Source organism: Seriola lalandi, unplaced genomic scaffold (genome assembly GCF_002814215.2).
Source record: "Seriola lalandi dorsalis isolate HSWRI2012SDOR001 ecotype SW California unplaced genomic scaffold, Sedor1 jcf7180002054958, whole genome shotgun sequence".
In the NCBI taxonomy this organism is placed as follows: Eukaryota; Metazoa; Chordata; class Actinopteri; order Carangiformes; family Carangidae; genus Seriola; species Seriola lalandi.
Window position 1 is genome coordinate 77,024 of NW_019525509.1, and position 14,779 is coordinate 91,802.

At 38.2% G+C, this 14,779-nt stretch overlaps 1 protein-coding gene across 1 annotated transcript; it reads left to right on the forward strand.

Moving 5' to 3' along the window:
• Positions 1-3,993: 3,993 nt before the first annotated feature.
• cd28 (CD28 molecule) lies at positions 3,994-9,887 on the forward strand. The gene is given in 6 exon segments (XM_023395193.2): positions 3,994-4,170; positions 6,948-7,198; positions 8,009-8,165; positions 8,268-8,318; positions 8,321-8,430; positions 9,237-9,887. Coding segments are annotated over 6 exon segments (744 nt in total). The 5' UTR covers positions 3,994-4,097; the 3' UTR covers positions 9,339-9,887.
• Positions 9,888-14,779: the final 4,892 nt, after the last annotated feature.

Genomic DNA, 14,779 nt, shown 5'->3' on the forward strand with positions numbered 1-14,779 from the left:
GAGAAACCACAGGTTTGAACAATTAAAAAAAGAGTTTTCAAATGATCTTTTTCCAACATTTTGTCCATTACTGTCAGAAACAGAAGAAAGACAAAAATGGTTCTAACATTTGTCTAATAATGGACTTTTGCATTGGATATATTCAGTTAATTTGCCCTGGAAGGGGAAAATAAACATCAGTGACACAGCAAGATCAGCAAGATGATTGTAGTGACGTGGTTGTTATCTGTCATGTCAAAATGAATGCCGGGTCAGTTTTTTGTTGGGGCTTCCTCTTCTTTTGTAATACCTGAGTGCACAAACACTTGGAGAGTAACACCGGAGAACACACTGCCTGCATTGCGTGTGCGTAGCTGCTGTAGAGAAGCGCGTGTGTGTTCACACCGGCTGCGTCTATCTCTCTATATACACTTTGCAGGCTACTCGAATGTTTGATTTCTTTTCAAATTAATTCATGATTTATTTTTAACAGAAAATGTCACTAAAGTATCACTGTTTCCATATGCAGCTGCTAAAATTGTTAAAAAATGTTTTATATTTTTTCATGTTTGTATCATATTCAGACTTAGTCTAGACACAGACAACGATAGTGAAAGGTGTCAGTTTTATGTAACGTTGCTGATATGATGTCAACAGGTCTTTTCTCTGTCTATTTTTGCTGGGAGACACATCACACGTTAAAAATAGGAGAGACGCTCAATCTGTAGGTCACAGGACGCAGCAGTGAGGTGTGAGACGCATGCATCATGCAGGCAGTACCCTCTCTAACCTGTTAAAATTAGCGCCAATATGAAAACCAAGACATCCTGCAGCTGACACCATTCAGTGTCAATTTCCCAAACTCTCATGATCTCGGCCTTTACAGGGTCATCATGTCGTTGAATTAGAGTATGGGTTATTGATGTATTCTTTTTTTAAAAGCATGGTGACACCACTGGCAGGAAACTGTTCAATACACTAAAACATGAAAAGTAACAGCACATTGGCATTTTTCTAGTTACTCTAAATTTGTTTTTGATACAACTGCAGCTTGTTATGACTTAAGTTGATTTCAACTGACTTTGGATGGGCTGTGGGAGAGCTAAATCTTAGCTTACATTAATTCCAGTTCACAACAGCTGCACCAGCAGTTACTGATTTATTTTCCTCCTGATAAATCCACATTAACTCATTGTTAAAAGGGAACTACAGTGTATCAACATCAGATGAACACTTGCTTGGAGCATTAGATTTTGTGCTGTGTAAACTGCACTGAATTTATCTGCATGTGATGGTTTTTCCACATGTATGGAGACTCAATAGCTGCTGATTATATTTTTGCACTTTATACTAAACAATACTGAAACAATGATAGCAGCAAAAATAAACCACTGTTTTCCGGGTGACTGAAGACTGTAGTGCTGACTGTAACTTCAGTCAGCGCAGCAAGATTGGGGCCTAACCCCACAGTGTTTCCAGGCACAACATACACAGATGTGACGTCAGCAGGACACTGAATCTTACAACATCAGCACTTTCACTGTGGTCTATATATAATCTAGAATTGGTTATTTTCCACTGTTTGCACCTTTTCAGTGAAGTATATTAAAGTGCATTGGGTGTGAAAGAAATGCACAGAAGAAAGAAAATGACTCTTATATTCCAAAGAAGAATAAACTGATGAAATAACTGAAACGAGTTACTCACTCGTAATGCGACGTCAGATTCAAATGTGAAGTTTAATTGCATCACACACACTCAATTTCAAAATACAACACACAACATATGAATCACAAATACAAAGTTCATTCCTAAAGGTATTTTAAGGTGTTCAAAGGCTTTTAGGGTTTTTCTATGCACATAATCCACATTCCTTTTGCTTTATTAGTTAATGAAAAAGTAGAAAGTCTTTCCACAATATTAATGTGCAGCTAGAGGCTATTGTCTTAAAAAAAACTTTCCAGTATGATGCAGCTAAGTGATTTAACTCCTCTGCATGGGCGAGATAATGTGATGCAACCTACAAAGCCAAGTGGACAGGCTCTATCTATGACTATTGTGAATATTTAGTTTAAATCACTCAGTTGGAGACAGAAGGTTCCCCGACCGACCCTATTTCAGGACACGCTCCTATGGATCCCATCAGAAGGTTTTTTTTTCGTCATTAGACGCCCATTTTCTTTTATCTCACCAACACATCTTATCCATGTCTCCAGGATGGAAGAGCAGTCACAGACACAATCGGGCAAAGTTACCACCACCTCTGCATCTCACAAACTCTTTTTTACTTCCTGTATTTTTTCAAAGTTTAGAATTTTTTTACTTATTTCTTTATTTTACATGCAAAAGAAGGATGGATTTTACAACCATGGAGGGGGAGAATATGAACACTCTTTCATTGCTCAATTTCCTGATAGTGCAAAAAAATTTTTACAGGGAAAAGTTTTATTTTTAAAGGTCCCATATAGTGTAAAGGTAGATGTTCATGTGTTGTTTGATTATAGATCAGGTCAAAGTTCTATATTAATACTGTGAAAGTATCAAAGCCTCAGTCCACAGAGAAATGCACACAGCCTGTATTCAGAAACTGAGCCTTAAAACCAGCCGTCAGGACTTCTGGAACTTTGTGATGTCACAACAAAGCAGTCACCAAGCCCCGCCCACCTGGACCCACCATCCAAACCTTGCAGGATTTGGTTTCTCTGAGTGTTTTACCTGAAACCTGTTATATTTTTATTTGATCACTCAGAAAACAGTCAGCCAATCAGAAGAGAGGCTCAGAGAAGTGTAAAGTACAGGACCTTTAAAGAACAGGACTGAATGGACTCCCCCATGATGGTCAGTAGTGGACAAAGACAGCATTAACAATTGCAGCACATAACATTTAACATGTAAACCAGAAGGCCTCATATTATCTTTCCTCTCTGTGTCAGCTGATGTCATCACTCCATCATCCACCTGCACAGTTAAAAAAGAAGCAAAACAGTCTTTAAGTATTTGAATGTAAGAAAATAAGGAAACGCATGAGTAAGTGATTGTAGTGGAGGGTTAGCTTAGTTTCCACATCTCGCTCACAGCATTTTGTAAACATTCTACTCCTATTAGCTTTTAACCATTTCTGCTCGCTGCAAATGTGGTGAATGCTCCTTCAGTTTCGTGCATTAGATTACCAGAAACAGACAAGGTGGGAGTCAAAGATGCATCTGCCTGAATCTTCGGTTCATATGAGTTTCAGCAGGAGAGACTCGTGACTCCCTGGAGCTCGTGAGAAGATTGATTAAATTTCAAATGTCAAATTTTCCTACGAGGTGGTGTGATCATCAGAACGTTGCAAAGTGAACATTGCAGGTGTCTGGGGGTGAATCATCACTGCAGCCTTCGGGAAGGATCTTCATTTAAACATATGACAAAAAAAGTTTCTCTAAAAACTGGACACATTCATGAAGACAGGAAATCAAACTAAAGTCATTGTTCAATCAAAAACTCTTAATATTCCCTATATAAAGACTTTAATGGCACTTTAAATCTTGCAAGGAAAATTCAGCAGGGTGATGCCCTGGAATTTAAATTAAATTTAAACGATGCAGAATTTCCATATGAACAAGTCGTTTGAGTCTCGTTATGTTTTTTTCCACAAGTCGTATCTCAATAGTTTTAATTAATTTCTCGTTTCTGACACTCATCAAACTGTTTTAAGGACATTCTTGAATCAACCGACTGAAACATCTGAATAGGGCAAAAGATGAAAACACATTTACTTCACTCCACATTCTGAATGAAAGAACTTGTGTGGATGGAAACATTTGGAAGATTGTTGAGAGCTGTTTTGCTTTGGTGCAGTGTAACTGTCTATCATTTTTTCATTTTTGCTTAGATTAAACCAGTTTAATAAAACCACTCAGCTTTCCTGCAGAACCACAATCGTTCAAAAATTGCCATCTGTCTTTTACCGGCACAACACCATCGTCATTTCCTGTGCTGGCGCACACTTTCCATGACAGCTGAGAGAAAAGCTAGACTATAAAGGCGAGTTTCACTGTTTTTGCTGTATTTGAAAGAAATTTATTTTCCGTGTGAACGTGTGTGCTCACCAGAGTAAAAGTGTGAGATACTGTAGGATGTTCCTGACACACTGTGTGATGGGATTGACTGTGTTGACAGTCCTCAGCTTCTGCCTGCCTGTGTGGAGTGGTGAGTGTAAACAGACTTTTACTCATGTGATGATGGTGATTTTTGTATACACTTTTCGCACAGTCCAGAGTTAATACTAAACAGTCAAGAAACCAAGAACAGACTTGACAAACTGTCATTTGACAGGTTTGCAGGACCTTCTGTGGAAACTCAAATACTGACTTTAGAGGTGACACAGTTTCTAATCCTCAACTGAACAACAGATTTAAGATTAACTGTGTTAACACGACCTGATCACTAATCAGGTCTTGTTTACACAGTTAAAGTGTTACTGATTAAAACTCTTTTCATAACATTTGAGCTGAAAGCCAGACCTCCTCCTGAGAAGTAAGAGATTACTTATGGGCTAATTTCCAGCTAGAGTTCACACATATTATTTTTCATATTTTTATAAAATACATTTCTTCTGTTTAAACAGTGAAATGCATGTGATCTTGGAGTGAACCAGTTTTATGAGAGCAGAAGACGCAGGGACATGCTGTCCATTAGGACCAGCCTTCTTTAATTTGGCGCTGAATAAATGACCATTCAGATTTTATTCATATAGTAAATGTTGATATGAGTAGATATTACTAAAAATACATTGTTTAAGGAATAATATGACATTTTGGGAAATTTGCTTATTTCTTAGCTGGAAGTTAAATAAGAAGATTGATACTGGTCTCTACTGGTTTAGGTGGAGCCAGTGGCAATAGCTTAGCTTAGCACAACGACTGGAAACAGGGGGAAACAGTTAGCATGGCTCTGTGTAAAGCTTTTTCGAAGTTTGCATACAAGCACGATAGATCTTGTTTGTTTGCACCAACCATTTTGGAAGTTAAAAAGTGTTGTGCCTGTCTACTTTGGACAGAGCCAGACTAGCTGTTTCTCACATTTTCAGTCTTTATGCTAAGCTAAGCTAACTGACTGCTGGATATATTATATTCACTGCACAGGAGCAAGAGTGGTATCGATTTAGCTATAAGCACATTTTTCAAAAATATTTCTTTAAGCCCCTTCCATCTAAAGCATTCACAGGTGGAAAAAAAAATGGTGGAAAAAGCTCATGACACTTTCCTACCTCGTCAAACTGCTGTTCACCACAACACGACAGCAGTGCAGTTGAATCAATTCAAGATCTTGTAATCGAATGAAAACCTGAAAGCTCTTCAAACACCGCAATTCAGTGGCTATGTCTGTGAAAGACCAAAGTTAATGCTGTAATAACGATTTTTTTCCAGTGGTTGCATGTACATTATGGTTAAAGCTGCTGCTGTTTGCTGTCTGAGTTGGATGGTCGGGTTGATATCTAAAAGATGCTGGAAGATGGAACGTGTTCGCTGAGCTGGCTAGCCACTGTTTAGCCTACATTAAGCAATCTCTTGGTTTTATTTAGCATGTGTGATCTCCACAGCTTCACTGTCGGGACATAACTTCTGCAGAGCTGCAGTCAACCCGCAATGTTTTGCTTTTTAATGTCTCCATGTGGGTGCGAAGGCTTTAAGGTTTTTTTCGGTGAGCATCTCTGACAGAGGTATGCTAATTGGTGAAATGAATCACCTCTACTGTTGAGTAATCAGTAAAGTAAAGTAATTATATTTTCAATTAATATGATGTAATGACATTTGAACTCTCAGTGAACATTTTCCATTGTCGACATCTCTGTGTGAACTCACAAAGTGTAAGGTTATGGAAAGTTTGTCAGCCTGGTCTCACTAAATTGTGAACAAGTCAGTGTCTTAGGTCATTTACATTTTCTTTTTTTTGCTTTTCATCTCATTTCATGCCACATCATATCTCTACTGACTAAAACAGCCTTTGATAACACATGAAAAGATTAAATTACATAGACATGAAACAAAAAGTGTCCTGAAATAAGGCGTATGTATATACACCATCCCATGAACTAACACATTTACTACCAAGCCTGACACCAGAAAAAAAAATACTAAATGCTAAATTATTACCAATTCTCAGCTACAACAAACTCCTCCTTACACTTAACATGATCTTTAGTATCATTAATGCTGTTAATTAAATAACTTTCCAAAGGAGAAACATTCTCCATCCACCCATATTTTCTTCTTCTTCTGTGTTTTTTTGAAGTTGATCCATAAGAAGATATATTTGTGGTTTTAAGAGCCAAAAACCATCTCAGTGTAGTTTCACTTCTCCTCTCAGGCTTCTCTCTGGAGCTCTAGTAACAACGGGCCTGTGAGCCAATCAGAAGAGAGGAGGCTCTGAGCCTCTCCTCTGATTGGGGGACTGTTTTCTGAGTGATCCTATAAAAATATAGCAGATTTCAGATTAACATTGAGACAAAACCAAATCCTGCAAGGTTTGAATGGTGGTTTCAGGTGGGCGGGGCTTGGTGACTGCTTTGTTGTGACATCACAAAGTTCCAGAAGTCCTGACGGCTGGTTTTAAAGCTCAGCTTCTGAATACAGGCTGTGTGCATTTCTCTGTGGACTGAGGCTTTGATACTTTCACAGTATTAATATAGAACCTAGACCTGATCTATAATCAAACACATGGACAGAGACCGTCAGACTGTATGGGAGCTTTAAAAATAAAATTTTCCCCCTGTAGGCACTATCAGGAAATTGAGCAATGAAAGAGTGTTCATATTCTCCCCCTCCATGGTTGTAAAATCCATCTTTCTTTTGCATGTAAAAAGAAAAAAATTCTATACATGGCCTTCTCCTGACTGATGTTGATGGATCACCTGCTTCATCTGCTGAGCTTCACTGGTCCATTTCTGAACTATCTCCACCTAACCTTCCTTTTTTGTCTGTCAGCTGTGAAGGTGATCCAGCCCTACAGAGTGGTGAGCATCAATGGTACGGCACAGGTCCAGTGCTTCATCGAACCCCAACCTTCCTTCCACCTGAATCAACCATCCAATGATCAAAAGCGTCAATACCCTTACCCCAACCCAGAGGAGGTCCGTGTGTCTCTGCTGAAAGGCCTCCACGGCACCCAGAAGCTCTGCTCGTCCGTCCCCAACTTCCAAGATCACGGACAGACGGGTGTGGAGAATGAGGAAGAGGTAGGGCTGAACCACTAATTGAACTATTACCGAAATCGCAATATGGCCAAGTGCAATATCCACATTAACGCCATACTTGCTTTTGTTTTGTACAAAAATCACATCATAATCATTCACATCGTCATATTTTTTCAATGAAAATGAAATATAAAACTAACCATTCCAATTGAAATCGTGACTCATATCGCTCACAATGTCGATTTCACAATCACAATGTCTTTGCCAAAATAACTGCAATATGATATTTTTCTTGCATATCGTTCAGCCTGTCTGTGGACATTGGATGGATATTATTTTATCTCAATTCAATTTAATTTCCATATTTTCTCTTTCTGCTTCTTGCTACAAAAGATGGGAATCATACATTTAAACACAATTTTTGTCCAAGTTAGTATTTTCCATTGTATTCAAGTCTATTAAGAACAAAAAGTAATCTAACAGAGGAAAAAAATATGCATCCATGCAAATGATGTGGCATAAAAAATAAAAAAGTACATGTTTTATATAAAGTATTTCATAAATGTGGTGTAATATATAAAAATGTATATAAAAAAACATACCAGTGTTCCTTTCACCCCTCAAAGAGAATCGGTGACAATCCTGTTGATATTGTTTTGTTTTTTTCAGTGATTGTGAAGAATTATAAATTTTGTCATTGTTTGAAATCATGTCTAAATAATTTTCCTACTTGCTTTTGAAAACAGCAGTCAAATGAGCGGAAACATGATGACTGCTGGAATCACGAGGAATAAAAAGTGTGAAAATTGTCCTGAGAAAGTGAAGAAACTCTGGTTTGATGTGTCCTGTTAGGTGCAGTGCTCTGTTACGCTGAGGGAGGGCGCTGTGGAGGTGACAGTGTCTGGACTGAAAGCCACAGACACAGATGTGTATCGCTGTGGGATAGAGGTCTTGTACCCACCACCGTACCTGCGGCTCACAGGCAACGGCACACTCATTCATGTGTTAGGTGAGATGCTCGCACAGGATAATCACACACTCACACTGCAGGATTACCCACAATGCACATGTTTCTGCCTCTTTTTGAGTCTTACTTTCCCTCTGACTACAGATAACCCTCACTGTCCTCTGGAGGGGCCTCAGACAGCGATTGCACACCAGGGGGTGAAGAGGAGGACGATGAGGGTGATGAGAGGATAGCACCAGTCAGTATTCCTGTGGTTGTACTGGTGTTACTGGTCATTATTGTCCTCATCATCATTATCTACTTCCAGGTCAGCATTATCATTTTATCTTTATTCATGTTATGATTGATTTGTGTTATTAAATTAAAGTGTATTTACTGTATTATATTTCTGCATTTTCCTGTTATTATCTTATTCATGTAGTACTAGCAGTAGTAACAGTTTCCCCTAATGGGTGTGACTTATTAAGATTTAAAACAATCCTGAATCACACCCTCTATCCCCTCCCACCAGCCTACAAACACACAAGAACAGTCATCCAGCCTGCGGTTAAGACTAAGCCACTAGTGTACTGCAAAAAACTTCCCCACCCTTAACTGTAATACCATACTGTACTTGTGTTCTCACAGCATTCAAATAACCACACTTGAATACAAAAAGGCACAGTGCAGGCCTCTTTCTCTTTAAAGTAATTAAATATTGTCATTGGTTTGTAAAAAGTAGCCATTTATTACTCCAGAAAATATGATTGTATCAGTTTTTGTCTATTGAACTGTGTGAAAGTGTGCGGGTGCTGGAAATAAATATTAGTTAACCTACATTGATGAATACATTTTGGTACTGTAACAGTGGTAGTAGTAATCGCAACAGTATAAAACAGTAGTAGTTATATTATAGTATGATTATTTCAGCGAATGCAGAGCAAATACCAAAATGAACCGATGTTTAGTCAGATTACTAAAAACAGTAAACCTGGGGGCTATATAAGGTTTCCCCCAAAACCTTACCATATTAATCTGACCAATAGCAGTATTAATAGCACCTGTGGCAGTTTTTAAAAGCTTATTCTCCTCTGTTGTTGACTGAATCTAAATCTGTGTGTTTTTCATTTGCAGTCTGTCCAGTGTCAACAAGGGAGGAGGGAGATCGTCAGATCTGTGCATGGTGGGCCTTACAAGGTGGATGCTGTTGCATTTTCATGTGACGACATGGCATGAAAAACACAAGAGTCCACTTAGCACTGAATGGCATTAGAATACCATGTATTTTGAATGCAGAGTGAGCGGTAGGGTCAGTATTGGCCATTTATGAAATATCAATCTGTTATGATTGAGGTTCTTCTTTTTAACCAAAGCTACAGAAGAATACCGAAATGACATTTGGGTGTCAGTGCATATTTTATGTTTACGTTGTTGTAAACTCAAATTATATTAAAAAAAAGCTGTAGCTTTGATTATGTTTCCACTGAGTTGAGTTGCTGAGGCGCCTATAGGTGCTGCAGCTGGAAAGGCTTGATGTTTGATTAAAAACAGAATTATGTTTATGTTGGCTAAATGCTCCAGTTAAGAAAATGCAATGCTTTGCATCTGTTGAATATGTTTGAATTACTGTATATTTTGTTGCCATTGCAATGTACAGCAAATATTCATGATGGATATTTCATTTAAGTAAAGTTTCTTAACTTTAATTGTACTTTTGTATAATTTTTTTTTAATTGCGGATAAATCGAAACATCAGGGATGGACCATTAAGTTCCAAAACCTCAATCCAGAATCAGTTGTGTTTTCTTGTGTCTTCTTTTCATATTTCAACGTCACAATATGAAGATAAACAGAGTGATTTAAATGTGATTGTGGCAGCAAAAAAAAAAAAAAAGATTTAAGGGTTTAATTGTAGATCTGAAGTTGTGGAACAAGTGTAAGAACCACTTGATGGACAGAGTTGGCATTATTAGTTATAGGCAAGTAGTGATGAAGTATGAATGTTAAACAAAAGTTTTCTAACAGTTATGATACATAATAATAATAATAATAATAATAATAATAATAATAACATAATTCAAAATTATTAACATTTTCTAATAAACAGGCCTGTCTTATTGATTCTGATTGATAAACATGCAAATTGTTGATTTTTCAAGTTGTTAATCAAACACGCCAGATATGAGCCTTGAAATAAACATTGCTCTAGCTCCACCATCAGGCCAGAATTTGCAACTGTACACAAATATAACAGACTGTGCTGTATAATAATATTTACAGAGCACATTCAAATTCCCCAGAGGATGAACCATGTTGATTACAGGATCTTTTCTCAGGCGCCACATTCAGAAAAAACTCCACTAACCCACTTTGTTTTGCCACACAACTAGTTTATAGCAAAATTATCAATACCGTACAATTTAGTGGAAGAAATGTCACAAAATGTTACCCACAGCTCATCAGGGCGAAAGCCAAGAAACATAATTCACAGAGACACACACAAACATATACAGCAAATACTTATCATCCAAAAAAAATGAAGAGGTTTTCAGATTTCAAAGTATGTGAAACCACCCTCACCAGATCTGGTCAGATATATACAGTAGATTTTATTTTGTATGTTACTGGAAGCCGATGAAGTGATTTGAACTGTGGAGTAACATGTTTGGTTTTGCGTGTGAGGACTGCTTAATTTTTTTTTTTTTTTTTTTCAAATTTCCTATTGTTTGTCTGGTTAATGAAGCAAAGAGCAGCAGCTGCAGCCAGTTTGAGATAAACATGTGAACCACTTCCTCAGAATCAGCTTGAGATAAATTGAGAATAATAATTTAATTTGTGGTGTGTTTTTCAACTGATAAAATTTGCCCTAGTTATGTTGCTGACAAGACTTTCAGGTCTGTGACTCACTGGCTGTACTCTAGCCATGCTTACTCTCAGTGTGCATTCGTTTCCTGTCTCTGGGTTTTTACCTCAAGTATGTCAGTTTCTCTAACTGTCATGGGAAATGTGATATATGAGAAAACTGGCACACATGTTCAGACAGTCTCTGCTGAGGGACATTCATAGTATCAATTGTTCACATGAAAAGTGACAGAAAGAGCAATAAAGAGGGTTTTTAATTATTCCATGCCTCTGAATAACTCTTTCTCCTTCTGTCTGATGGTGCTTTACAAATAAATTTGCCTTGCCTTGCCTTCAAACCCCGTCTCCTTTCACGCTTCCACACAGCTGACCAATGATAACGTGAAGGGTGTGAATGTTGGATCGATGGCCCAACAAGCACTTCTGAGGAAGCATTCTGTCAGGACCCTATTGCAGCAGCTCTGTGAGGCTGTTCATACGCAGAGCAGTGCTCTGTGCTAAATGCTAACATCAGCATGCAGACGATGTTAACATGCTGATGTTGAGCACATATACTTTTTTTTTTTTTTACCATGTTTATCATAAATGGCTCTATATACAGTGCATAGTGCTTTTATTTAAATCGCTGCCCCTTGTTCACACTCACACACAGTGAGCTACAACGCAAAGTGCTGGTCTGAACATTGGGAGCTGGACGACCCTCTCTACCTCCTGAACCAAACTACAGCCCTTTTTCCACTGGTCAGAAAACCTGCTAAGACCCGCTAACATCAGCTTTTTGTTGGCAATAGAAAAGGGAACAATTGACATTCTGTAGAAGCACCTGTCACCTGCCCAGCAGGGTGCTGTTTAACCGAAACACAGCAGCTACACTGAGCTACAGGATGAAAGAGTGACCTGCAGCCTCAAAATAAGTTTAAAAACACACAATTACCAATCGAAGTGTCTCACAAGGAGGCTCCAACACTTTTAGAGGAGCACCAACCCAAGATGAGATGTGACGGGTCTGTTTTACCAGTTTGCATGGCAGCTAGCAGCTCACTCTTCCTCCACTGCGTCTGTGTGTGTGCTCTGTAAGTGCATGTGATGACATCGCTCCTTGCAGTTGTGTGTGTCCTGAGTCCGAACAGAAAGGCAAACTCGACTGACAGTGGAAAAGGGGTCAATTAGCTTTTATTAGCAGCTTTACTTGCATTTTAACCTTATGCTTATATCTGCTAATTTTGGTGTAAAAAGGGTGTGACATAAAGTACATCTGAGGCTGATGGGAACACTAGTTTTGCATGTATTTACTTTAGTATTGGACAAAGTAAAATTTTGACATGATTATGGCACTTGATAAAAAATCACAATCACCAAAGTTCCTACAGTTCATCCTGTGGGGAACATAAATATTTGTACCAAATTTTGTGGTAATCCATCTCATAGTTGTTGAAACATTTCACTCAAAATCACAAGTTTAAAGTCCACCAAAGTCTTTCAGTCTAGACCGAAGTGTAGGACTGACCAATTGACCAACATTTCCATCCATGAAGCCACGAAAGTAGCATGGCTAAAAAAAGTACTCATTAATGGTTACCTCCCCCAGCACTGCTCAACATTGGTGTGGGTAAGAATAAAAAACCTTTAAGAAGCCAAGACGATTCTGCTGTAACACAGTCGCTGATTCAGTTTTACTTGAGTTTCCTGGCCATAGAAACTTATGTACATCAACTGCACTCATCATCATACAGATGCAACAACTACACTTACGAGAAAACACAGTGAGTGTTTTCAAAAGAAGGACACTGACTTAACTGATCCCATCCCTCAAAGAGGGGGCTCAGATATTGACCAATCAGCAGACAGAAATAATGCTGGTATTGGTGAGTGTGTGTGTGTGTGTTGCACAACAAAGATTGCAAAGAAGCGCAAACTCTGAAAAACAGGATGTGGACACACTGCTGACTCCAGTCAACCTTTATTCAATCAAAGGGTTCATTCTTTTTTCAAAGAAACTGAAAATATACAGCAGTGACAGTTTTTTTCCTAAATCCTCATTAAAATTCACTTGTTGTTTCTTGTCGTTCACTTGACTATTATCTACTTAAACTTTATACACACAAGTTCAGAGACAAAAATTGTACTTTCTACTTCTTTACAATTTACAAACAGCATATACACTAACACATACGCTCACTGAGAACTCTATTAGGAACACCTGTACACCTGCTTATTCAAGCAATTATCCAATCAGCCAATCATGTGGCAAGCAGTGCAATGCATAAAATTTGGGCTGCACAATTAATCGAAATATAATCGCAGAAGTTGATATGTGTGACACCATTGTTGTGCATTGTTAGCACCATAAGCGTTGTGCTGCCGCAGAGATGCCACAGGCTACAAATTATATTCTCCAAACACAAGTCAACATGTTTGCTTGGTACATGGCCAAATAGAAATCACATTATCATCATTTTTAAAAATCTTCATTGAAAAACTGAAATTGTGACTCATATCGCAATATCTGCAAAAATAATAACAGGATGTTTTTTTGCATATCGTTCAGCCCTACATTAAATCATGCAGATACAGATAAATGTTCAATGTTCACATCAAACATCAGAATGTGACTTTGACTGTGGCAGGATTGTTGGGGGGCTAATTTGAGTGTTTCTGAAACTGCTAATCTCCTCTCGAGTCTTTTGAGTTTTACTGACACACATCCAACCTTGAGGTTGATGGACTACAACAGCAGAGGACCACGTCAGGTTTCTGTCCCATCACCAAGACCGGAAACTTGAGGCGGCAGTGGACACAAGCTCAATGAAGTTGGACAGTTGAAGACTGTAAAAACATAACCTGGGCTGCTTAACATCTCTGCAGAGGGAGCAGATGGTAGGGTCAGAGTCTGAATCCATGGACCCTACCTGCCCTGTGTCAACAGTGCAGGCTACTGGTGGTGGTGTAATGATGTGGGGAATGTTTACTTAATACCAATCAATCATGGTTTGAATGTTGCAGCCATATCTGAGTATAGATGCTTTTGAATGCAAGAGTTTTACTTATACTAGAGTAATTTCATATTGCAGTATTGTTACTTTTAATAAAGGATGTGAATACTTCTACCGCTGCTCTGTACCAACCTCAGTATTTCCAGTAGGCTGGAGGCAGAAGTCTCATTGGTGAAGACTAAAACATTTCAACTACATCCACTGTGTAAAGTTGTAATCTTGTAGAACAAAACACAAACAAATCCAAGGGGGAGAAGACTTTTTAAATGCACAAACTGTACAACAAGACACACTCAAGAATTATAACAAATAAAGTATGTGCTACACAGACCACCACTTGATAATTATAAACCTTGTCTACTAGAAATAACATTTATACACAACTAATTGTTTTCTTAATTATTTTTTGTAGGGAAATGTAATCACTGGCTTGATTTTGCTCAATGGCAACATTTTTGTCTTGGGTACAAACTGCATTGATGCACATGAATCATAGGGGGGAGCTCTTACAGAGAGAAGATGGTCTTACCAAGTTCAGGACTTTGGTTAAGGTTAGGCAAAGATAAGTATCCACATTTTGTGACTAATTTACCAAACTATCATTTCCTCATTATATTAATTGAAAAAAGAATCCCAAAAAGAGGGTTTTTGGTTTAAAGATGCTCTTAAATGTACTATAGTGGCATCATTTTAAGGCAGGACATTTAAAGTCAGTGTTGCTTTTAGTGTTGATGACCCCTTTGGATATCCATAGAGTATATAAATGAGCATCTAATTATAGGTGTTTTATGAACAACACCTTCTTAAAAAAAGGCCTGCATA